The 25,269-nt window shown below is 35.2% G+C and overlaps 1 protein-coding gene across 1 annotated transcript; it reads left to right on the top strand.

Moving 5' to 3' along the window:
• The first annotated feature begins 19,049 nt into the window (after positions 1-19,049).
• LOC126892176 (band 4.1-like protein 4) lies at positions 19,050-21,812 on the top strand. The gene has a single exon (XM_050661647.1). The coding sequence runs from the start codon at positions 19,204-19,206 to the stop codon at positions 21,373-21,375; it is 2,172 nt and encodes a 723-aa protein (XP_050517604.1). The 5' UTR covers positions 19,050-19,203; the 3' UTR covers positions 21,376-21,812.
• Positions 21,813-25,269: the final 3,457 nt, after the last annotated feature.

Consider the following 25,269-nt stretch of genomic DNA (forward strand, 5'->3'; position numbering starts at 1 on the left):
CTACTTTTCATTGGCTATAACTCTGGTTTTACGAGATCCAGAGACCTAACGCGTACACCATTTTTTTTACTTTTTTATAGGCTATATTTTTGCTAAGAACGTTTTTTCGACAAAATACTTACTTTTTGAGTTATTTGCGAAAAACCGTCTAAAAATGTGGTTATTTTGTTGAAAAATGAACATATTCACTCGCAAATAACTCCAAAAGTGTTGACTTGGCGAAAAAGCTCTATAGAACAAAAGTTACTTAAAATTAGTCAGTTTACCCATTTCCGGACTTATTTTGGACATATATTTTTTCACCCTAAAGAGGGGGTGAAAGTCACCCTCAGGGCAAAAGCACACATCGGCACAATATCACTTTTTTTCTTTGACATGTAAGCTATATGTATGCCAAATTTCATGTCAATCCAAGCGGTTCTTTAAAATTTAGAGCAAAAACCGTGAAAGAATGGACTAATAGTTATTCTTATGTATCATAATTATTGTGGTTATCATAGTGACCGTAAATTTTTAATTGACAGTTCAATTGTTGCTACACTGTTCATTCAATTTCCAACGGTTTTTGGAATTATAATCTATAGAAAAAGAGCTTTTATACTACCAAGTTATTTAATTATTGATAAACAATTACTTATCAAAAATTTTAGTTGAAAATTAAAGATTTTGTTGGAAGAACCCGCATTTTCCGGGGAAAATTTCGTCGAAGTAAATCGGGAAAAACACGTCTCTATGCAGAATTTAATTACGGTGAATTTTTATTTAGGCGTTTTTGGTGTAAATTTAAAATATTTGGAGTTATAGAGCAGAAATTAAAAAAAAAACACGACTTTGCATACCTATATTATTAATATATACAATCATAAGATTTGATTTCAGCAATAAAATTGCTGGTAAATAAGTTTTCCCAAAAATGGCCTGTTCTCCGATAATCTGCGCAGACCAAGGGCGCCCATATAAAAATTTTTAGGGGGGGGGCCAAACGTGAAGATGTTGCACATTACATTTTGTATATTTCGGATGACAATATATACAGTAGACTCTCTCTATAACGAACACGGATATAACGAGGTTTCGCTTATAACGAGGTACATTAGGTGTCCCATGAAATCCCTATTGAACTATAACGCTCTATAACGAGGCATATTTGGTTATAACGAGGAAAATTTAAATCGAAGAATACTTGTCTTTACCTGTTTTTAGCGTTGTAATGGTCATAAATAAATAAATGCCTTAACTACCGGTACATAGAAATGCCCAACGTCTGTCTTATTATCGAGGCCAGTGCTATAATAAACTCGGCCACCTGTAATAAACATCTGCCTCTTTATCGACCGATATTGAATACTATAGGAAATTTACAATCTATGGCGGCGAAGTCTCATTGTTCACTGTTCAGGTTGACCATCGACACATAATAAACTACGTAAGAGGCATCAAAAAATTTCATTATTATTATTGTTTGATATAACGAGATCCGCTTATAACGAGATAATTAATTCACCATTTCAGTTCTCGTTATAGAGGGAGTCTACTGTAGTTTAAACCACCTAAAAAACCTAGTTTGGACCCTGTTGTGAGGAATTATTCATACATTTAAACACTAGACCAAGTTTTTAAATGGAAATGTCATGGGTACCACAAAAGTTGGGCGTCTCTTTAAAACCCGTTTGAAAAGAATACAATGCTTGCAAAGCCTTCCCTTCAACTTTGGCGAGCAGACTAACCATGAGTATGTGTCGAACCAAGTTTTTACTTTAAAATCTTAAAAAGGAGCCCCCTTTATTTTTGCAGATATAGAATCCTTATGAAAAATAAGGCACACATATTCCAAACATTTTTAGAATTGTTGATAGATGGCGCAAATAAATCGCATTTTCCGAATATAGCGCCATCCGTCAAGTCAACAATTCTAAAAAAGTTCGAATAAATGTTACTTATTTTTTGAGGAGGAAACTCAATCTGCAAGAAAAAACGGGGGTTCCTATTTAAGATTTTAAAGTTAACTTTCACCCCACCTCCGGAGTGTGGAATGAAAAATCCTGTTTGGTGTCATTCTATAGATTTTTGAAAAATATTAAACACGTGTTTTTTAGTTTTTATTTGGAAGTATATTTCTCGAGATATTAGACCGTTTCTATAATTTTGCTGTGGTATCACGATATACCGTTTTTTCCGATTATAGCGCTATCTATCCACAATTCGCAAAATGGCTCGAATAAAATTTGCTTATTTTTACAAGGAAAATCCAAATCTGCAACAAAAATTAGGGGTTCCATTTAAGATTTTAAAGTTACCTCCTGCTCCACACCCAGGGGTTGAAGTGGTGGACTTGTTTAGTGTCATCGCATAGATTTTTGAAAATTATTGAACATGTATTTTTCAGTTTTTCGATCCGATGTTCATTTCGCGAATTATTCGGCCTTTCCACTACTTTTGGGACACCCTGTATATAACACTCATTCATCATGAAAGATCGCCTGTTTTTCATTTAAATAAAATTGTTCTGTTCATCATAATGAACACTTTAAAAATAATCTACTTACTAAAAAAATACTTTTGCAAACTAAAATTTGACTATGCTCAATAAATTTTAAAAATTATTTTTCAGTATGAATTTTTTCAAAATATAAAATATAATTACTATTTTATACCAGTTGTTAAAGACAAATGGCTCATTAGTGATTATCGATCATAGATCGGATTTCTTGCTGATATGGTTTTTTTTTGCAGTACATATTATAAATGATTCATTTAATTTGTAATTTTGGGTGTCAATTACATTGTATATGTTTCCCACGCCTCTAATCTCTTTCAATGTTTTCGTTAGTATCATACCGTGATTGTGGGAAATGTGTATTATGCACATTCCATACAGACCACTGTCGCAGACACAAAGATTTTCTGTTAAACTACATATTAATAACTACCCAATATGTGAATTTTTTTTATTAATAAATATGTTGTTTCCAATTTATCTCTCAAAATTATCCAATATTGTTTTGACAAAAATACGTTTATGTAATATAAATTTAATTTTTTTCTTTCCCGAAAAGCAAGGGGGGGCCACGGCCCCCCCTGCCGTGTGTATGGGCGCCTATGGCCCAGACTATAGTTATTTCAGTACATTTGAGTAACAATTGCGTCAGTGGAACAATATGATTGATACTACTTATACTTGTAATGAAAAAACCAAACGTTGAGTCACTATAACAAACACTCAAAACAAAGAATAACAATCATAAGGACCAAAATCTTACTGACTTATGAGTCATCATTTATATTATTCAATACATCGAGTTTCACACAGTGTTGAGTCGTTTAAGAAGCTTTACCACGCTTACCTTAGTTTACCTTTTGTAAACAACGCCTTATTTGGAGCATATGGACACTGTCACTCGTGAGAAATTTTTGGCTCTCTTCGCTGAAATTAAAATACCAGTTTTAATAAAACAAGAAGAAACCGGAAGCTTTAATGTCTTTATGTAGCCAGACGTATTTACATTATAAGGTGTATATCCGGTCAAGATTATACGGATGTGGATGTTATAAGTAATAAAGCTGTGTGAATTTTAGGTTTATTGATATAGTCCAGGGCGGATCTGTTTTGAGATGGACGTTGAGAGGTGACTCAATTTTTTTTTGTAGAAATTGCTTGAAAATAACTCAAATAATAATATTTGAGTTATTCTCCCACTCAAAATGGTCCGGAACATTGTTTAAATAATCAAAATGTCAAAATATGAAGGAAAAATTCGATTTTTTTATTGGTTTTTTGATTATAACTTTAAAACTGTTCATTTATGAGAAAAGTTGTATTGATATAAAAGTTGCGTAATTAAATTTACTACAATATAGAATTGGTTAAAAATTTAAAAAATAGTCACCCTTGTTGCAAAATAGCAATAATTGCGAAAAAACTATACAAAAACAAGTATTCGCATTTTACGTTTTTCAACCATTTCTGCTAAACTTAGGACCTTCATATTTTACCCAGAAAAACTTTATGATATAGTAAAATAACACTGTAAATTTTATTAAGATCAGTTTAATAGATTTTGCAAAATAAATTTTGCAATCCAGCTTTCGCAAAAAAAAATTCATTTTTTTAAAATGTTGCAGGACTGAAAATAAAACAGATAGCAAGTTGAATTTTTTTTTGCTAATAGAAGTGTACTGTAACTTTCATTTGCAATTTTCAAAATTAAAATCAATTAATTACCACGGCGTCAGGAAATTTTTTAAATAAACATTAATTTTTGGTGCTACGCTCAGGACAGCGGTGTTCGATTCACACAAGTTTATTTCTACCAAAATGTCTTCCAATCTTTATCTAATATACTATTTTCTTACTCTATATTTTGTTGTATTTTAATATTTTAATTCCACAAAAATCAAACTAAATTTATTATTGTTTGTGAAATATTGTTTAAGCAAATTATAGCAAACTATCTGCTGTCCTGCGCGTAGCACCAATAATTAACGTTTATTTAAAAAAATTTCTGACGCCGTGGTAGTTAATCGATTTTAATTTTGCAAATTGCAAATGAAAGGTACAGTACACTTCTACATGCAAAACAAATTTCAACTTGCTATCTGCTTTATTTTCAGTCCTGTAACATTTTGAAAAAATGAATTTTTTTTGCGAAAGCTGGATTGCACAATTTATTTTGCAAAATCAATTGAACCAATCTTAATGAAATTTACAGTATTGTTTAACTGTATCATAAAGTTTTTTTGGGTGAAAAATGAAGGTCCTAAGTGTACAATAAATGGTTTAAAAACGTAAAATGCGAATACTTGTTTTTGTATGGTTTTTTCGAAATTATTGCTATTTTGCAACAAGGGTGACTATTTTTTAAATTTTTAACCAATTCTATATTGTAGGAAATTTAATTACGCAACTTTTATGTTAGTAAAACTTTTCTCGGAAATGAATACTTTTAAAGTTATAATCAAAAAACGAAGAAAAAAATCGAATTATCCCTTCATTTTTTGACATTTTGATTATTTAAACAATGTTCCGGACCTTTTTGAGAGGGAGGATAACTCAAATATTATTATTTGAGTTATTTTCAAGCAATTTCTGCAAAAAAATTTGAGTCACCTCTCAACGTCCAAATGTACTAATATTTTTACAGATGCGCCATGGTCTAATAATGAACCAAACAAGTAGATCATTTTGAATAACTAGGTACTAAAATGTTTATAGAGGAGGCAACGAAGCATTAAACTTAGGAATTTTGTGCATATGAATCTTCATGCAACTTTTTGCATTCGATTCGAAAGAGTGTCAGGCAATTTTGTGAACTAAATTAATCTCCGGCAAAAATTTTTGTACATAAGAAAATGCATCTGGAAGAGATGGAAAATAAAAAATTTAGAACTCAGGAAATATTGACGGAAATGAGTTCAATTTTTGTACTTGGGGGGTTTTGGAGGTCACTGAACACGAATTTCATGACGGCGATGCTCTCCGAGGTACCTGGTGCGCAGGGTGGAACTCGTCGCTTGGGACTACCGAATAATTCGAGGGACGATCGAATAATTCGCGAAAAAAAAAAATTGAATCGAAAAACTGAAAAATACGTGTTCAATATTTTTCAAGCAAGCAAGCAAGCAATTTGATTCAACCCGACCTGTGGGAGATGTTCACCCTTTCGAAAAAGGAACATTCGGGTGTAACAATTCATTGGGGCGAGGTGTTTTGGCCCGAGTAAAAACAGGGATCACTCCACCTCGCTCCAATGCCCCAGGCCATCCCTTTCCCCCCTATAGCACGCTGATGCGCGATAGGGGCACAACTATCAGCCAAATGCTCTTCACAATGGAACCCTGGGTAATAAGATTCCAATGTGGTACCCTAATCGAATGCAAAACTAGGCCAGCGTTAAGCGCTCTAAGCCTTTTATCCTCTAATTACTTATCCGCGGAAACTAAAATTGCTTGCTTGGGCCCCAAGCCATTGTACCAAGCCCCACTGGGCTCCGTCCAATGGCTTGGCGCTCTAGAATTTTATGATTTTTTTGTGATTTTTTTGGTGGCTTACGCCTTTTTATGTTTTTTATATGCTGTTTTTACCTGATCGTCTGTCTGGTTCCTTGGATGACTTCTTGGACGACCTTGGTCACTATGTTGGTGACTAGTCTTACCAGGTCGTCTTCGTCTGGGAGGATCACTTCTTGCTTATTGGCTTGCGTGGCTTTGGCGTATGAGACCCCGGTTGCTTGTTGTCGTCTGCTGGCCTGTTGTTGTGGTGGTCTTCCCCAGGTTGGACATCTAGGGCATCCTCTGTAATTTGCTTGATGGCTTCCGTGGCAGTTGGCGCAGGTTGCCTTTGTTTCTCTGGGCCTTTTACATTGCTTCGAGGGGTGATCTTCCCCGCATTTCACACATCTGGGATCTTTGTGGCACGCGTTCTGTGCATGGTGGAAGCCCTGGCAGTTGAAGCACTGCGTTGGCCCTGTCGCTTTTCGTAGGTCTTCTACCACTACCTTCATGTGGCACAGATTGGTGATCAGCTTAGCCCTGTCTACGTCCTCGCGATTCAGAGTCAGTACGAACATCGGGAGTTTCCTTTTGGGGCCGGCTCTTATATTATATTCTTAGCTGCGTGGCAGACTATTTGGTGTTGTTTTTCCATCTCTTCTTGGATTTCCTCTTTGGTGGTGTTTGAGGGCAATCCACGTAAAACCACTTTTGGTTTTATATCCTCATCTATTGGGAAGGCTATTCATTGTAGCCTCTTGTCTTTATGCGTCTCTGCATATTCTTCTATTATCCTCACCATTTTTCTGTAGTCGTCCAGGCTTTTCGCCTAGATGAGTGTTTCTCTACCACTCTTGGAGATTTTGTTCGTCGTGTAAACTTTTAGTTTTTGGGCTATGGTGAGGATAGCCCCTGTCTCGTTCACGCTCTGTAATTTAATTACAGGCGGTTTTCTGTGTGGTGTTGTCTATTGTTCGGGCAACACGGTGGTTTCTTCGTTTGTTTCCATGTCCTCTGTCTCTGAATCGCCAGGTCGCCGCAAGAAAAGCGTCTCACCATCTGTGTTTTGCTCTGGGAGGGGGGTGGGCTTGCTTCTTGGTTTGTGGATTGGTTCTACCGGTCCTCGTGGCAGGGTGTGAGTATCTCTGGGTTGGCTGGTGTTGGTTGCCAGTGGTGGGAAGTCCTCTTTCTTCTTTTTTGTCTTCGGTTCTTCATCCTGCGGTGGTCTTTCGGTCGTTGGATTCTTTTTCGGTTCGGGCTTTGCTTGTTTTTGGCGCTTTTTTTCCTCTAACTCCAGGAGTTTTCGAGATTCTCTCAGCTCGTTGAGCAGTTCGTCCATCTGGTCAGACATCTTCGTCATCATTTCTCTTTGTCGGGCTATCTCTTCGTCCTTTTTCGCCAGTTGTTCATTGAACTGGTCGCGCATCTTATTTAGCACCTCTCTTAAGGCTTTTAATTCTTCTCTGGCTGTGTCGTCTTCTGTCCTCCTGGCCCTTTTCGCTGTTGCCGGGGCTTCTATCTCCATGTCGGATTTTTCGTCGGATGATTCCTTCTCGGTTTCCTCTTCGCTTTCCTCTTCACTTTCCTCTCTGTTCTGTTCCTGTAAAAGGGTAAGATTCACTTTGCGTGGATCCTCATATTTTGGCGGAGGGGCCATAGAGGGGGGTGATCGAGACTTAGCTCGGTCAACCGTCTGGGGGTTAGAATCCTTAATACTGACGAACCTTTTTTTCCGCCGACTGGCCCGACGCCAGCTCGACTTCGGGGGTGGTTCCCTTTGACCTATCGCGGTTGTTTCACTAACTCAGACAGAACTGGGTTAGGGATCCTCTTGACGTTCTCGTTCTACTGACCTAGGGGCCGGGGCTGCCCGATGTAGATTCCAAAGAACTACACCTTGCAGTGTCGATACCCTTACGGAGGCCCAGTAGAAATCCCGTAACGGGCTCACGTCGAGCCCGTTTTTCTTCTTCTGTTAACCAAACTCTATCTGCAGCGTCTCAGAGAGTCCAATAAAATCAAACTCCCTAAGTTCACTACATCCCAGAAGAGTTTTTGCCTCTCTCTCCTTCTAGCCTAAGGAGTTAGAAGTGTCCGACTCACTACCACGCTTACATACGTGGTCGGAATTAAAATTCCAGCTAATCGAACTGACTCCGTTCTCCGTCGACTCCTCGTTGACTTTCCGCCTCAGAGGGTGAGAAGTGCTTGACTGTTGCTGTGCTTACATTCACAGCTGAACTAAAAAGTTCACAATCAAGGCACTCCCACTTCGTCGGTCGTGTTCGCTGCTTTCCGCTCCGCTGCTGGCACGTCTTGTTCCTACGGTGGCTGGCACCGAACTGGAAACTAACTGTTTACTTCAATATTTTTCAACAACCTATCGAATGACACTAATCACGACCCCTCCACTCCACTCCCTGGATGTGGGGTAGGGGTAAATTTAACATTTTAAATAGAAACTCCATTCTTTATTGCAGATTTGGATTGCCTACGTAAAAGTACGCAACTTTTATTCGAGACATTTTTTCGAATTGTGAATAGATGGCGTGATACCATAGGTAAATTATAGAAACGGTCATATCTCGAGAAGTACACTTCCAAATAAAAAGAATGTGTGTGTGTACTTAGTACACACGTAAAAAGTTACACTTCTATTATATCATTTCAACGAAATAAATACTTAACAGTTTATTTGTATTTTATTTTAATATTAAACTAACTTTCTTACCTACCACTTTCAAAAATTTTTTACTAAAACAATACCAAAAATTAAAATAAAGAAAAAATATGAATCGTCGGGGATTTGAACCCGGGATCTGTCGATCTCTGGTCCAATGCTCTACCAACCAAGCTATCAAGCCCCGTGTTATTGACGTTTCGGATATAATTACACATCACGGTGACAAATAGATCAAGTGAAGTATAAAACTAGATATTTTATTATCTTACGCCCGATGAAAACAAAGCCAAAGACACAAAAATTATAATAAATAATACATTTACTACTAAAAACACTAATATATTCTTTTAATGACTTATTTGCGCTGATACATAATTTGAAAGATTAGCAACGAACTACATACTGTCTGTCTGCGCATGCGCCAGGGAATTATAAAATTTCACTCTTGATCGTAAAGAAGTATAACTTCAAAAAACCAAAAAATATATGTTGAATATTTTTTAAGAACCTATCGAATAACATAAAACACCACCCTCCACTCCACCCCCTCAAGGTGGGGTGGGGGTAACTTTAAAATCTTAAATAGGAGCACTCATTTTTTATTGCAAACTTGGATTCCTTACGTAAAAATAAGTAACTTTTATTCGAGACAATTTTTCGAATTATGGTTATATGGCGCTATAATCGGAAAAGCATTATTTATTAGCGCCATCTATCAACAATTCTAAAAATGTTTCGAATAAATGTTACTTATTTTTTCATGAGGAATCCAAACCTGCATTATAATATGGGGATTCCTATTTAAGATTTTAAGGTTACCCCCCACCCCACCTCCAGGTCGTGTTTGATGTTATTCGATAGGTTCTTGAAAAATATTAAACACGTATTTTTTATCTTTCATTTGGAAGTGTATTTCTCGAGATATTAGACCGTTTCTATAATTTACCTATGGTATTACGATAAATCGTTTTTTCTTATTATAGCGCCATCTATCCACAATTCGAAAAAATGTCTCAAATAAAAGTTGCTTAATTTTACGTAAGCAATCCAAATCTGTAATAACAAGTGGAGGTTTCCATTTAAGATTTTAAAGTTACCCCCACCCCACCTCCAAGGGGTGGAGTGGTGGGGGTCGTCTTAATTGTTATTCAATGGATTTTTGAAAAATATTTAACACGTATTTTTCAATTGGATATAGTAATTGAGTCAATACTCGCAATCTTTAGTTTGTATTAGTTGTTATATTATAATCATGGGGCAACCGGTTTCGAGTCTTACAATATATGACTCATCATCAGGCCCAGTACAAAAAGTCTTCTCAATACAAACTACAAGCTAAAAAACACAAAACGAGAGACATGTACACATATACATATATAAAACATGAAAAACAACTTTGTCTTGGTCTTAATCACATACAATAAAGCCAAGCAACTGTTTAGTATTGAACTCAACAGTCTATATCATGTAAAAATGAGACATTATATCATTGGGAGCGACCAATCTGATGAAAAGTGCTTGGTATATAATTTGATATATATACTACCATCAATCCTAAACTAGTCAAGGGTTGATGGAGTCCTGGTAAGATAGTATGCGACTAAAAGACTAGTAAGATAGTATGCGAAAGGAACGAAGGTTTACTATTGAAAATAAAACCATTTTGTAAAAGTACACATTTTCTATGAATAGGTCTAACGATCAAAAACACTTGTAACGTCACATAAATGTATTTTCTGCTGACGTTTATAACGTCTAATTTAAAATTCTGTTTACTTTATTGGAAAAATGTAAATGTAAAACCAAGTGACGTCACGACGCATTTTGGACCACCTGTTTTAATTTGAATTTTTAATCGTCTTTAGGGGCCAAACGAAAGACAAACAAAACTTTTTTATCTTTGATACATGTTTTAAATTATGTTCTGTTGTGATTTATAACATTTTTTTCGAATTTAAAAATTTATGCAAGTTCCCTATTAGAAGTACCCCGCTGGTGTAGTTGGTAAGGCGTTAGCTCCGTGATTGGAATGACGCGGTTTCTAGTCCCGGGCGATATATTTTTTTAATTTTTGGTTGTTTTAATAAAAAATTTTTGAAAGTGGTAGATAAGAAAGTTACTTTAATTTTTAAATAAAATACAAATAACCTGTTACGTATATTTACTTCGTTGAAATTACCTATATAATAGAAGAATATCTTCTTACGTGCGTACAAAGTACACACACATTCTTTTTTTTTTTCATACGCGGGATTCAGACCTAATAAGGAGGGCGGCAATCACTCCGCTAGGAATGTAGATGCCACGATGTAATATTTACAGAAAAAAACTTGACTTAATGTCATAAGGACAAGGATGAATTACAGTAATTAAAGAAGAAACTAAAAAAAAACAATAATTTGAATAACAAAAAAATAATTAAAATATTTTTGCATAAAGTAAAAATTAAATGTAATTTCATTCATCGGTTTTTCGATGATTTTCAGCGTAATTCCATTGAAATTCATGAGTTTCAAATGTGGTGCACGCTTTCTGATAAAACTCGAAGATTTTTTGTTTGGATTATTTTATAGTACCCCACTTGACCTCGTTTACGGTTAATAGGCCAGTACTTCATATTTTTTCGTTAATTGTATATCAGGGACAAGTGATTGTGGTTGTTCTAGATCTTTTTTGCATTGGATATTACGCATCTTTATTGGATGACTAGTGATTTTGCCCGTCGCCATGTGACGGGGATCAAATCAATTTCCATGTAGTCACTCCACTTATTTTTTTGCTGCATATATATTTGACCATGATAAGGAAAGAAGACATACGTGAATGCAAGGACTGCAAGGTATGTAATAGTTAATAGTGAGGCAGTATGTCAACAACATAAGCTGCTTGTGCTGGACATCGAAGTAAAAAAGCGAAACTAAACCAAAACATCGGAGAAGACACAAAAAATCAAGTGGTGGAGGTTAAAAGATGAGAAACAAGGTCTATTCAGGGAAAGAATAGTAAAAAATGTGTTGGAACATGAAAGGAAGCCCTAATACAATTTGCAGAAAAATGGCCAGTATTATTAGAGAGACCAGTATTGAAATATGTACTTTGAACACATAAGGAAAGAAGTTTGAGCATAAGGACACTTGGTGGTGGTCAAACGAAATACAAAGAAAAATAAAAGAGGAGGGAAACTTATATAAAAAGTGACAAGAAAATAGATCAGACACACTACAGATCTTCAAAACTACATGGTCGCCAAGAGGAAGCTAAAGTAGCAGTAGCAAAAACTAAAGCAGAAGCGTATTTAAACTTATACGGTCAACTTGATATCAGGGAAGGCGAAACATATCTGAGATGAAAATAATAAAATACTAATTCACGAAAAGGATGTCAAAAAGAGATGGAAAAAGTATTTTGGCAGATGAGGTAGTTTTCAATCCTAATAGCAATATTAATAATATTTAAAAATATTAAAATATTACTAAAAGATTTTTAAATTGAAAACTTATTGGTCCATTTCCTTGGTAACACCTCTATGGCTTCTAAAATTTGCAAGCCAGATGGATGCTGAAGCGAAGAAGACAAGAGGGAATTCAAAAACTTACAATTCACGACCCCGTCTGTTCAGCTGGTAAATTCCAACAGAAAATGGACCTAGTTACTCAAAGAAGTAACGACCAATATAAAAATAAAATAAGATTCCTATTACAAAATATTCCTAATTCCTATATAAAAATAAAATAAAATTTTTATTCAGTTGCAATGCGAAGGCAAAACAATCTTGTTGGAGTCTCATCTCTCAACTCTTGTTGGAGTCTCATCGGAGAGAACGTAGACCTGCTACGCCTGAAACTCTCTTTGTTGGTCAATTGGAGTATGGAGTAGCAGGCCCACGTTCTCTCCGATGAGACTCCAACAAGAGTCGAAAATCGTCGATTCATAGGGCTGGACTGCGCTCAGTATTCTAATTGAAAAATAAGATTGTTTTGCCTTCGCATTGCAACTGAATAAAAATGGAATTTTTATTTTATTTTGGCGGTTTATTAAAGGAGGAATTTGACAGAAACCTGTGGAGTTAACGAAAAGAGGAATAGAAATGATCACCAAAATAATAAACGAGGAAGTGGCTCCAGTGCTTCAAAAAATAAAGAAAGGAAAAGCAGTCGGACCAGATGATATTCCTGGGGAACTATGGAGAGCATTATTAGGAGAAGCAGACATAATAGGTACATATCAGCTATAACATATGGATCATTACCTTGGGGTCAAACCTGTAAAATCAACGAGAAGAAGATTCAAGTAGCCCATAACCACATTAGAAGGGAGGTTGTGAACATTCCCACATGGGTATCTGAAGGGTTCCTATACCGACAGAGAAACCAAAGAGGTAAGCATCTTATATAAAATGAATGAAAAAGCGTATATACATATATTGATGTGATCTTTATTATTGATATGAGATAATATTTTTATATGTCATTTAATTTAATCAATGCATTAATAATAATCTAATTAATTTACCAGATCACATATCAATATGTTTTCAATCTCAGGGCTTTTTATAAAATTAATTACTTACTTACGTGGCTTCTAAGTATTTCTCAATGGTTCCTAATCGGGATAGGAAAGAAAAGAGTAAAATAATAACACATATGGGTTACAATTGTAATCAAAATATTGTTTATTTTATTTAAATGGCAATCACTGCTTAATATTTGCTATATCTTATTATTCTTAAACATAACATTTACACATGGGAATCTTATTTCCTTTTGGTTTCCAATTGAAAGTTTTTATTAACATTTAACTATTATGATTTATTAGCAACAATTCTATTTAAGTTTGATGAAGCTTTTCTGATATTATTGATTATGTTTCTTCAATTTTAAATGTGGTATTTAATACGAAAAACCCATACATTCATGTCCAAACAAATGAGACTGACCTTTTTCTGGTGAACTGAGAATGTCTTCACACAAGACCCGTTTCCTGCTATCCTTGGCTGCAATCAAAACCTCGTCCTGGCTTCCAGTAATGTTCTCCTTTGAAACTAGCTCGTATAGCTCTCGTTTCCTGCTTCTGTCGTGATGCTGTGTTCTACCTTTTTCGAAACTGCAATCAGCTACCGGGAACTCTTGGCTCAAGGAGGTTCTTTTACTCTCAACCTGGCCTACCTCTCGTTCCACGATAGATACTCCACACTCACGGAACTACACCGGCTTTCTCACTCTCCGTACACTACCGTCTACTACTGGACTTCACTTCTCGACAGCTCAAAACATTCTGATCTCTATTTGTCATTCATTCCCCTACTTTCTTAATATCCCTTCCAGATTCACAAATCAAACTTCCACCACCAACTCTCATTCGCAGTATTCCTCAAAACCAATTTTTAATCTTTCTAAATATGCTTAATGGATTTCAAAAGAAAAATAGTTAATTCCCATTCTAAAATTACTTTCTACTAATTACAAAATTTAATGATCTATTATCTACTTCAACTGAGTCTTATTTAGCATAAGCTAATGATCGAACCTTCCGCGAACAACGATAATGACCTATTATCGATTTCACTTGAGTTTTATTTAGCATAGGCTAATGATCGAACCTTCCGCGAACAACGATAATGGTACGCGCCATTCACTTTGTTCATTCTAAGCGCATTGTCCCGAGTTTCGTTTAATCACTTCTTAAAATTAAATATAACAATTTGTTGTATACAGGCTGTTCTAAATTTATATGCCCGTGGTTGAGAAAATTGAAAATATTTTATATTAAATTGAATTTTGTTTATAATTATCAAATTTTAATTTTCATATCACATAGAAATATAACAATATATATATATAAATATAAAAATAAATAAGCAAAATCATTGGCTAATACTCGTAAAGTGAATGTGAATTTAGTTGGAAATATATAAAATGATGAAGGGTCATCATTCCATACATTTCTGTGCAACTATATACACCGGTGTTTCGGCCTATTTGGGCTTCGTCAGTATAGTGTAGCAAGTTAAAAAAGTTGTTTGTTAACTTGTAAAAGGATTACTATAAATATATAAATATATATATATATATATACATATATATAATCGGTTCATAACGTTCTACGACGTCTTCCGATTCCCAATCGCCATTGCTCTCGATCGTAGCACATGTCTTCGTTCAAGCCTCTTTCTCCGATTTCCCTATGGATTCCTTCTATCCAGCTTTTCCTAGGTCTTCCTCTCTTCCGCCGTCATTTTGGTGCCCATCGTAGCACTTGCTTGGGTAATCTGTCTTCTTCCATACGTTGTACGTGGCCAAACCATCTTAGTTGCTTTGTTTTTATATCGTCCATTATTGTATGCTTTACATCCATTATCTCCAATATTCTTGTATTTCTGATTTTTTGTATTCTTGATATACCAGCAGATCTTCTCCAGAAGTCCATTTCAGTTGTTCTGAGCATATTTTCGGATTTTTCTTTAAGTGGCCAAACTTCGCTGCTGTATGTTATAATGCTCTTAACAATGCTGTTATAGATGTTACGTTTATTTTCTTTGGAGATACTTTGGTCCCATAGGATTTTGTTCAATAATGCGATAGCTTTCCTTCCTTGTGTGCACCTTTCTTGGATATTCTTGTCCAACGTTCCATCTTGTGTAATTGTAAGACCCAAGTATTTATATTCCTGACAGTGATTAATAGTTATTTCATTTTCCAACGCTAGATCCTGCTGTATACCTCCAACGCACATATATTCCGTTTTCTTGGTATTCACTTCTAAACCCCAGTTCCGGTACTCTTCTATGATTTTTCGGGTCATATATTCAATATCGTGATAATCCTGGGCCATAAGAATCTGATCATCCGCAAAACATAAAGTGTATAGCATGTTATCATCATTTAGCGGTATACCCATATTCTTACATTTCCTTTTCCAGGATTTCAAAACTTGCTCTAAATATATTTTAAATAGTGTCGGCGATAGACAGCAGCCCTGTTTAAGACCCTTATTCACTTCAAATCCTGACGAAAAAGCGTATATACGGAACCAAAAAACTAAGAAATCAACCGAATAAAAGTCTAAGGAACTTAACGAACTTCGACAAAAACAGACTAGCAAGGTACAGAAAACCTAGACATTAACCAGCAGGGTATCAACAGAGTGAAACATGAAAAGGTCCACAAGGAAAAGAAAGAATTTTTCCTGTAGCTGGCTGTATACCATCAATCACAAAAATTTAATGTAAAAACCTATGTAAAAGGTAAAAACATTATTTATTAAAATTCCTTTAAGGGCTACATAACAGAACGTTTTCAATATTTAAAAATATCATCATCAGTGTTTAGAACCTAAAAGTAAGCAGTAAGTTATGTATGCGATTGGAGAGGGGTTTGGAGATAGCTTGGGTATGAGGGAGGTACCGTTTCCACGAGGCGTGACCTCTTTGATCTTTGGACACAGGAGAAATCCTTACTCCAGGGATCTCGTCTCTCAGGTTACTACGATGTTATATCTTTCTTATACTGTACACACAGATGCCACCTACAAGAAAATTGAGGATTTCGAAATGTGGCTTTATCGTCGAATCCTGAAGATATCTTATACCGACCACATTACAAATCAGGGCGTTTTGTTGAGAATACGAAAATAAAAAGAGCTGTTAGCCACAATAAAAGCAGCCAAAATCTAATACCTCGATGTCCTCGAATACCTCGTCACTTAATGAGGAACAGCGAAAGATATGGACTGCTGCAACTAATCTTGCAGGGATAAGTAGAATGAAAACGTGGACCAGGAACGCGAAGGATTTCCTGGCTGAAAAATATACGTACGTGGCTCAACACAACAACCACAAATCTTTTCAGAACAGCAGTGTGCAAAATACAGATTGCCATGATGGTCGCCAACATTCCAAACGGATAGGCTCTACAAGAAGATGAAGTGAATCTTATGTCGTCTGCAGTTGGGACTCTATGTCTAGTTTTTCTATTTATTTGGGCGGTTTGTTCAAGGTTAGGTTACCAGAAACTTGAACAGTACAACATATACGAATACGGCTCCTAACCAACATTCTAAAATCTGAAGTGGAAACAACCATCAAACAAAGAAAAAATCGAAAGGCTCCAGGTACAGATTAAAAATTATCAGAATGGTGCATCAGACAGCTCATGTCTTCAATGTATATGATTCGTACAATTTAATTAATATTATAACGCCTCTATTTATTGCCTACGACATCAGGTAAACCTTACTTACTTACTTAGTCCTATAAGCCTTTCTACCTTTTGGTGTAAGGCTGGTGGAGTTGAGTTTGGCATTGTAGTTTCCATGCTTTCCGATCTTGCGTTAGGTTTCTTGCACTTTCCAATGTCAATCCCTTCTTCTCGACTTCTTTCCTGATTTCATCTACCTACATAAGTCTTGGTCTTCCTCATTTGTTTTTCCCCTGCACTCTCGTTTCTAACAGTCGTTTTGTAAGCCTCTCGTTCGACATTCTACACATGTGCCCGAATGATCTAAGTTGTCCCTCCGCTATTTTTTCATTGATTGGTTCTAATTTTAAGTTTTGTCTAATTGTTTCGTTTCGTATTTTGTCTGTCCTCTTTCTGTTTGCTATTTTCCTCAGGAACCTCATTTCCATAGCATTGACTCTGGATTTTTGTCTCCCCGTCAATGTCCATGTCTCGCTGCTATACATGATTGTTGGTCTAACTACATTGTTTTTGTTTTCTCTGTATTAATTTTCATATTTAAGTTTGATAGTTCTTCTTCTAGGATTTCAAGATTGTTCTGTAAGTCTTCTCTGTTTTCTGCTATCAATACCATGTCGTCTGCAAATAGTAGCTCCGATAGTTGAGTCCGTTTCATTTGCCAGTATCCTAATGTTAGTTTTCTCATTCTTCTCTTGGCTTTCTTTATCGCTTCATCCAGTACCACTGAGAGCAGCAGCGGACTCAGCACACATGCCTGTTTGACGCCTTGACTTGTAGTAAATTCTCTGGATTCCTCGTTATTGGTTCTTACTGTATTTGTATTATTTTTGTACATATCCTTTATTACTTCTATTATGTGCCTGTCGAATCCCCTTTCTTTTAGTGTCTTCCATACGTCCTTTCTTCGGATTCTGTCAAACGCCTTTTCCAGGTCAATGAAGCACATATATATCTCTCTGTTCTACTTGATTGCCTTCTCACTTACTTGTCTTAATGTGAATATTAGGTCTTGCGTGCTTCTGTCCTTCCTGAATCCACACTGTGTGTCTTCCATAGTTGTTTCTATTTGGGTTTTTATTCTTGTCTCTATTATTCTTGCGAATACCTTCCCAGGGATACTTGATATGGTGATACCTCGGTAATTATTACAGTTTCTCTTGTCTCCCTTTTTGTGTATTGGTAATATAATGTCTTTCTTCCAGTCCTTTGGTAATTCTGCTCTATTTATGATATCATTCATTAGTTCTTTCATGCTATCCATTCCCTCTGTCCTCATGAATTTTATCATTTCCGAGGTGAAATGATCCTTGCCTGGTGCTTTTTTCAATTTTACTCTTTCGATTGCTTTCTCTAATTCCTCTCTTGTTATGGATTCCACTTGTTGTTCTTCACTCCTTTCTTGTATCTCCCCTATGTTGTCCGTGTCTGCATGAGTTAGCTCTTTGAAATGTTCTATCCATCTTTCCATTATTTGTTTTTCTTCTGTTAGTACGTTTCCATTCTTGTCTTTTATATTCGGCATCGTGTGCTCTTTCTTTTGTCTCAGTTGTTTTAATGCGCCGTAGAAGAGTTTTTGGTTTTCCCTATAATTTTTTGTAATTTTTTGTCCAAATCTCTCCCATGACCTTTCCTTTCCTGCTTTCAACCTGCTTTACCTTACCAGTAATAAGGTAAACCTTATTACTTGTAACTACATATTTCTAAAATAAGTGATAGAAATGATCAAAATTATCAAATTACTGCTAACAAAAAAAATAAATTGTAAACTCGATAACTGTATAACTTTAAACAAGATTACATATATATAATATTCGATTTTCATATTCAACACCTGGCCTATTTATTTGTACCTCCATCTTTGTCCTCTCAGGTACTTCTTTCACGGCACCGGTACCACCGAGTGGCGGCTAGTTATGATTCACACTGAACCACCTACTTAACTCATCAACTAAAGCGAACCAAGCAAGTTTTTAAAAGAAGTCACGGTTAGATAGTACCGATTACTTAGCTGTCGAACCTTATGAAATGGTTCCTAACGGATACCCGTGAGATCGTTTATATCACCTGTTAGATTATAGTCATGAGCTTATGTACCGCGGTGGAAAGGGAACTAAAGACAATGCAAACCATCATTGGTCGTTTGTACGCTGTAGTCAAAATAGCTCTCTTCAGTATGCAGTGTGCGCTGAACCACAGTACCACTAGTGAACTCCACAAGAGTCATTGCCCTTCGTAGACTACCAATATACAAGGCTAAGCGTAATTGGAAATATGAACTTGGTCTTAAACGTAAGACATTAGTCATAACGTGTGTCTAACTCTTTGTTAAGTGAAATAATGGACTGTTTTTGTTCGAAAGTGTACTCAGTGCATTGTAAAATAGTGTTTTTGGATGAAACAGAATTGGTGCACGAGCTTCAAAACAACAGCAATGGACAAGCGCTTCTGGATGTCGTCTTCCGTCACTTGAACCTCCTGGAAACAGCATACTTCGGACTACGGTACTTGGACCCACATGGACAAACCCACTGGCTGGATCCAACCAAGAAACTCAACAAGCAAATCAAAGGAGCAGATCCGTACACTCTTTACTTCGGTGTCAAGTTCTACGCTGCCGACCCTTGTAAGTTGTTAGAAGAAATTACTAGATATCAGTTCTTTTTACAAATCAAACAAGATATTTTGCAAGGTAGGCTTTTGGTTCCGTTTGAACTTGCTGCTGAGTTAGGTGCTTATATTTTGCAATCTGAGCTAGGAGATTATGACCCCAGAAGACATAATACGGGGTATGTATCAGAATTTAGATTTTTACCAAACCAAAGTGTCGAACTTGAGATGCGAATCACTGAACTACACCAGACTTTAGTAGGCCAGATGCCCTCACAAGCAGAACTCAACTATTTAGATAAAGTTAAGTGGTTAGAAAATTACGGTGTAGATTTGCACCCCGTATTAGGCGAAGACCATGTAGAATACTTCTTAGGTTTAACTCCTAGTGGTATCATAGTACTAAGAAACAAAAACACAGTAGGAAACTATTACTGGCCTAGAATCACCAAAATATACTTCAAAGGAAGGTACTTTATGCTGAGAGTAACAGACAAAAACGATGATGAGTGTACGTATGGATTCGAAACGCCTTCTAAGTCAGCTTGCAAACATTTGTGGAAATGTTGTATAGAACATCATTCTTTCTTTCGCCTAGTACAAGTTGCACCAACCAGTCCAGACATATTTGCTTTAGGTTCTCGATTTAGGTATAGTGGAAGAACTGAAAAACAAGCTGTACGAGACGCTCAAATGAAACTTCGACAACCTCCTTCGTTTTCTCGAAGACCATCGAGAAAATATTCTAGAAGAAACCAGGTTGCCAATGAAACATTCTCGGAACCACCTAGAGTGAACCACCAACAAGAAATCAAACACATTTCTTTGCCATTGCCTGTGGAAAGTTTTGAAGGTAACTATAATTCTACTATTAATAGTTCTGTTAATGTCAAAAAGTTTGATTCTCCGAGGAGTACCAGAAGTGCTCCTTGGTCGCAGCCACATTCTAAAGGTCTATATAATAATTCTGCACCTGCTAGTCCGAGGTCAGTGCGATCTGCAAGGTTTAGGTCTTCGTCAGTAGATAGTCAAAGCTCCAATGATTCTAGAAATTGTAAAAAACGAAAGCATAGAAGTCGAACGTCGGACAATGAAAGTGAGCACTCCAATCGTTCTTCCAGATCTAGAAGAAAACACAGAAGGAGGAAATCTAGAAGTAACAAAAAGGATTCTGGTTCTGAGTATGACCAGAAATATTCTGATTCTAGATCTAGAAGTAAGGCTGATAATTACTACGAATTAGTAGATTCTGGTTTGCAATGGCAAGAAGTCCAAAGAACGGTTGCTGCTAATGATAATAGTTATAACAGTATCCAAAAAGCGAATGTTGTTAGCAGTAAAAGAAGCCAGGAAATCCGGTCGAACCCACCCAACTATAATAGCACAGGTAGAAGGAATAGACACAGGAAGCATAGGTCAAGATCAAGATCACCATCAGAACCAAAATGGCTTTCGAACGAACTAAAGAAACATCTCGAGTTTGATTTGGTGGAAACTACTGGTATGAGTGACCTTCAACTCAAAGAAATCCCTTATACAGTCGTGCAAACTAATTACAGCAAGCATGTAAAACTAAGGCCGTCAAATTCTTCAAGAAGCGATGATAAAAGCACGATATCATCTCATTCTCAGCAACCTGCTCATTATCACCACCACTTAAATAGTTATATGAATGAAGCTCTTACTAATTTCTCATATCCTGACAAAGATAGCAATAGTAATAGTCTGGTAGGACTTCCGGAGCCATTGAAGCCATCGAGTTATTACGGTGGTAATGGGTACAACGGATATGGTTCTGTGAAAGAGAATTTTGTGAATATGAGTAGAAATTATCACGAACATTCGGATTCTGGTGTAGGGGTCGACCAAGAGTGTGATGGTAAAAAACCAAACTTAAAATAGTTTTATTGTTGGTAAGTTATTTATTTTAAGGAGACGTTTTTAATTTGTTGTGTTATATTCGTATTTTTTATTCATTAATTCATTCATTTGTTGTGTTATGTTCGTATTTTTTATTCATTCATAATGTCATTAGTGAAGGAACAGTAACAAATATTAAATTTAAATATTTTTGTATACACGGTGTCAAAAAAGGTAACACCGTCTCTAGGATAGGTGAAACACTGAAAAATAATTGGGGTTTGCTTAGTAAAAAATTTTTGTAACGCCATACGTCTTTCAGATACAGGGTGTTGAAGAAAAAAAATACACATTCTTTACGATTTTACCGAAACTACTGGCAACATTGTAATGAAATTTGGTTAGTTTTAAGAAGTATTCATTTTGCATTTTTTGACATACAATTAAGAATTTTATATTCACCATTGGCGCGCATACGGGTAATGGTCTGAATTTTTTAAAGAAAAAAAATAGAACGTCACTGAGATATTTGAAATTAAAAAGTAAATTTTAAAAATGAATAACCATTTTAAATTTCGTTGCAAAACGAAAATACAGCCGAACCATATTCTAGTCCAATCAGAAACTGCAGCAAGCACCTCTACCGGTTTCGAAACTTATTAGTCTCTCATCAGGAGGCACATATGCTGCTCTCTCTGATCCAACCAAAACAAACCACCAGCGTGCAGTCCCGGATTGCAACGAATGAAATTTTTTAATTCCTTTTTCAATTTGAAACAAAAAATATATCTTCTCTTGTTTCCATACGACGCGCCGTTTTCATTGAAAAAATAAAATATCTTAACGCTTCGAAAGTATTCGAATTAAGTTTTTATCTTTATTTCGAATACTCTGTAGGGGTTAAAATTTTTTATTTTTTGTTTAAAAACGGCTCGTCGTATAAAAAAAGGGAAGATACATTTTTTGTCACAAATTGAATGAGGAATTCAAAAATTATTTCTGATTTGAAATATCTCAATGGCGTACTTTCTCTAAAAATTCAGACCATTACCAGTACGCGCGACAATGATAAAATACAAAATTCTGTCAAAAAATGCACAATAACGGATGTAATAAAATGCACTTAAAAACAGATGGCGTCACAAAAATTTTTACTAAGCAAACCCCAATTATTTTTCAGTTTTTTACCTATCCTAGAGACGGTGTTGCCTTTCTTCGAAACACCCTGTAGGATCATTTTTTTTTCAAAATTTTGGGTGTTCATTGCATCATGTAAATCACTTGGTAGTTCGCTATCATCTTTTACAACTTCAAATAGAGGACAATCTATAAAAAATATGGTATTACCAGCTATCTAAGAGACTCATTATTATTCAGCTCAGAGGGGAGCTAAGAGTTAAATGTGGAATTCTTTAGACAATGGATCTACCTGTTTTATGAAATGATCCCTTGTTTATCTAATTTCACACCTGGAACAATGGCATCTCCCCGAGCTAAATATTATTGAGTCTCTTAGACAACTTGCACTACTATACATATTATTACAACTTTTGTCGAATAACAAGTACAACACTGACTTGCTGGCTCTATTTTACTGTGTCGTATTCTCAGTCTGTTCAGTATGAAGTATGATCCACTTCTTACAAGAAGTCCACTTTGCACGACTGATGTCCCAAGGTTTAATTAGTGTAGTTTGTTTTGAGATGTGATTTCCTTCTTTCTATGCATTTATTTTTCATGAATTTAATTTATTATGTAGATTGTTTTACGTCAAGATACGAATTTTTTATAGGGCTTTTCATTCACAGTCATTTGTTTCGAGCTTCTGTCATGTGTGACATAATATTAATATATCTACGTCATACGTTATTGGTATCTACGGTATCTATCAATGATACAAACCAAAGACGTATGACGTAACTATATTAATATTATGTGACACATGACAGAAGCTCGAAACAAATGACAATCGATGAAAAGCCCTATATCTTCCTTATTAGTCCAGAGTAATAAGTTTTTTCCATGACACTTGAACAGCCAGGGTACTGAAGCGTTTTTTCGACAGGTAATACCTATAAGAGCAAATTGTAATTATTTCCTGCGTAGGATCTGGCGGCCATTTTTATTTATAAACAATTAAGTGTAAAAAATGACATTTTTCACTTTTTTTTCAAATCAATGGAAAACAGGGAAACTTATGGTTTTTTTAGTACAAATATCTTCGAGATTATGGAAAAAGTTTTAAAATGACGTATTACAAAGATTGATATACTCATTTATTGTTAATATAATTGCGAAAAAAAGTTCGGAATTGCAAAAAAAATTATTTTCGCAATAACTGTTGTAAAAATTAGTGCACCGCTCTGAAATTTTTGTCAAATAAGGGTTCTTTGGTGCTTAATATGTGATAAACATTTCAAAACGATTTATTCAATTGTATAAATTTTATTCAAATTGTTTATTCCAGAGAGCATTTTTTTTGCAATAACATAAGTCAGAAAAAAATGACGTTAGAACCATTCCACAGGTGTCAAATGAAAGAGCATGAGCTATATTTTCAACTTGGTTTAAAAAAAGTGAATAAAAAATGCATTTATTAGTAATAAATAATTATGCAAAAGTATCGTAAATATTTCCTTATAAACTTTTTATTTTGTTATATAAGAAATTATATATATTTATTACAATTTTTTATCAATTATGATATAAATAACATTACTCGGTAGTTGTACAATTAAAACAGGGTAAAAAAGTTAATTTTTTTGGAAAAAGTTATTCAAAAAGTTTATAAAGAAAAATTGACGATACTTTTGCATAATTATTTATTACTAATATTTAATTTTATTCACTTTCTTAAACCATGTTGAAAATGTAGCTCATGCTCTTTCATTTGACACCTGTGGAATGGTCCTAACGTCATTTTTTCTGAATTATGTTATTGCAAAAAAAATGTTCTCTGGGATAAACAATTTGAATAAAATTTAAACAATTGAATGAATCGCTTTGAAATTTTTATCACATATTAAGCACCAAAGAACCATCATTTGACAAAAATTTTAAAGCTGTACACTAATTATTACAACAGTTATTGCGAAAATATTTTTTTTTGCAATTCCGACCTTTTTTCGCAATTGTATTAACAATAAACAAGTATGTGAAACTTTGCAATACGTCATTTTAAAGCTCTTTCCATAATCTCGAAGATATTTGTACTAAAAAAATCATAAGTTTCACTGCTTTACGTTGATTTGAAAAAAAAAGGGGGGAAATGCCATTTTTTGACAGTTAATTGTTTATAAATAAAAATGGCCACCAGATCCTACGCAGGAAATAGATACAATTTGTTATTATAGGTATTAGTTGTCGAAAAAACGCTTCAGTACCCTGGTTGCTGAAGTGTCACGAACAGGGTATATTTTTGTCTTATTACCCTGGCTTATATGACTTACTGATTGATTTTATTTACGAGATTATCTGCATAATTTAACTTATTTTTTTTTTCGTCTAATTGTAAAGGTGTATTACTAATGTATTTTTTTGTGAACAATTCTACCTTGTATTATATTCATGTAATTTTATTCTAAAGTTGCTATCTCCAGTGACGGATCTAGACATTTGCCCGAGGACATAAAAGACATAAATATTAATAACTTATGTGCATTAAGTTCCCTTAATTTCCCTAACTAGCGAGTTTATTGGTTTAAATGTATCTATCTGTGGTTTAAGTTTCATGTCAGCTAATGTATTTTTATGTTTCAACAATTTTTTTCTTTAATTTTGGACCTTATTCCATTGCCTGTATTTATAGGTTGTCCGTAAGTTAGACCGTAAGGTTGTCCGTAAGGTTGTCGATAGACGTATTAATTGTTTTTATAATATCCAACAGGATCTCTTTATTATACAAGAGATGAAGTACATCTTTAAGTCTTACCCTGT

This window comes from Diabrotica virgifera, chromosome 9, assembly GCF_917563875.1.
Source record: "Diabrotica virgifera virgifera chromosome 9, PGI_DIABVI_V3a".
In the NCBI taxonomy this organism is placed as follows: Eukaryota; Metazoa; Arthropoda; class Insecta; order Coleoptera; family Chrysomelidae; genus Diabrotica; species Diabrotica virgifera.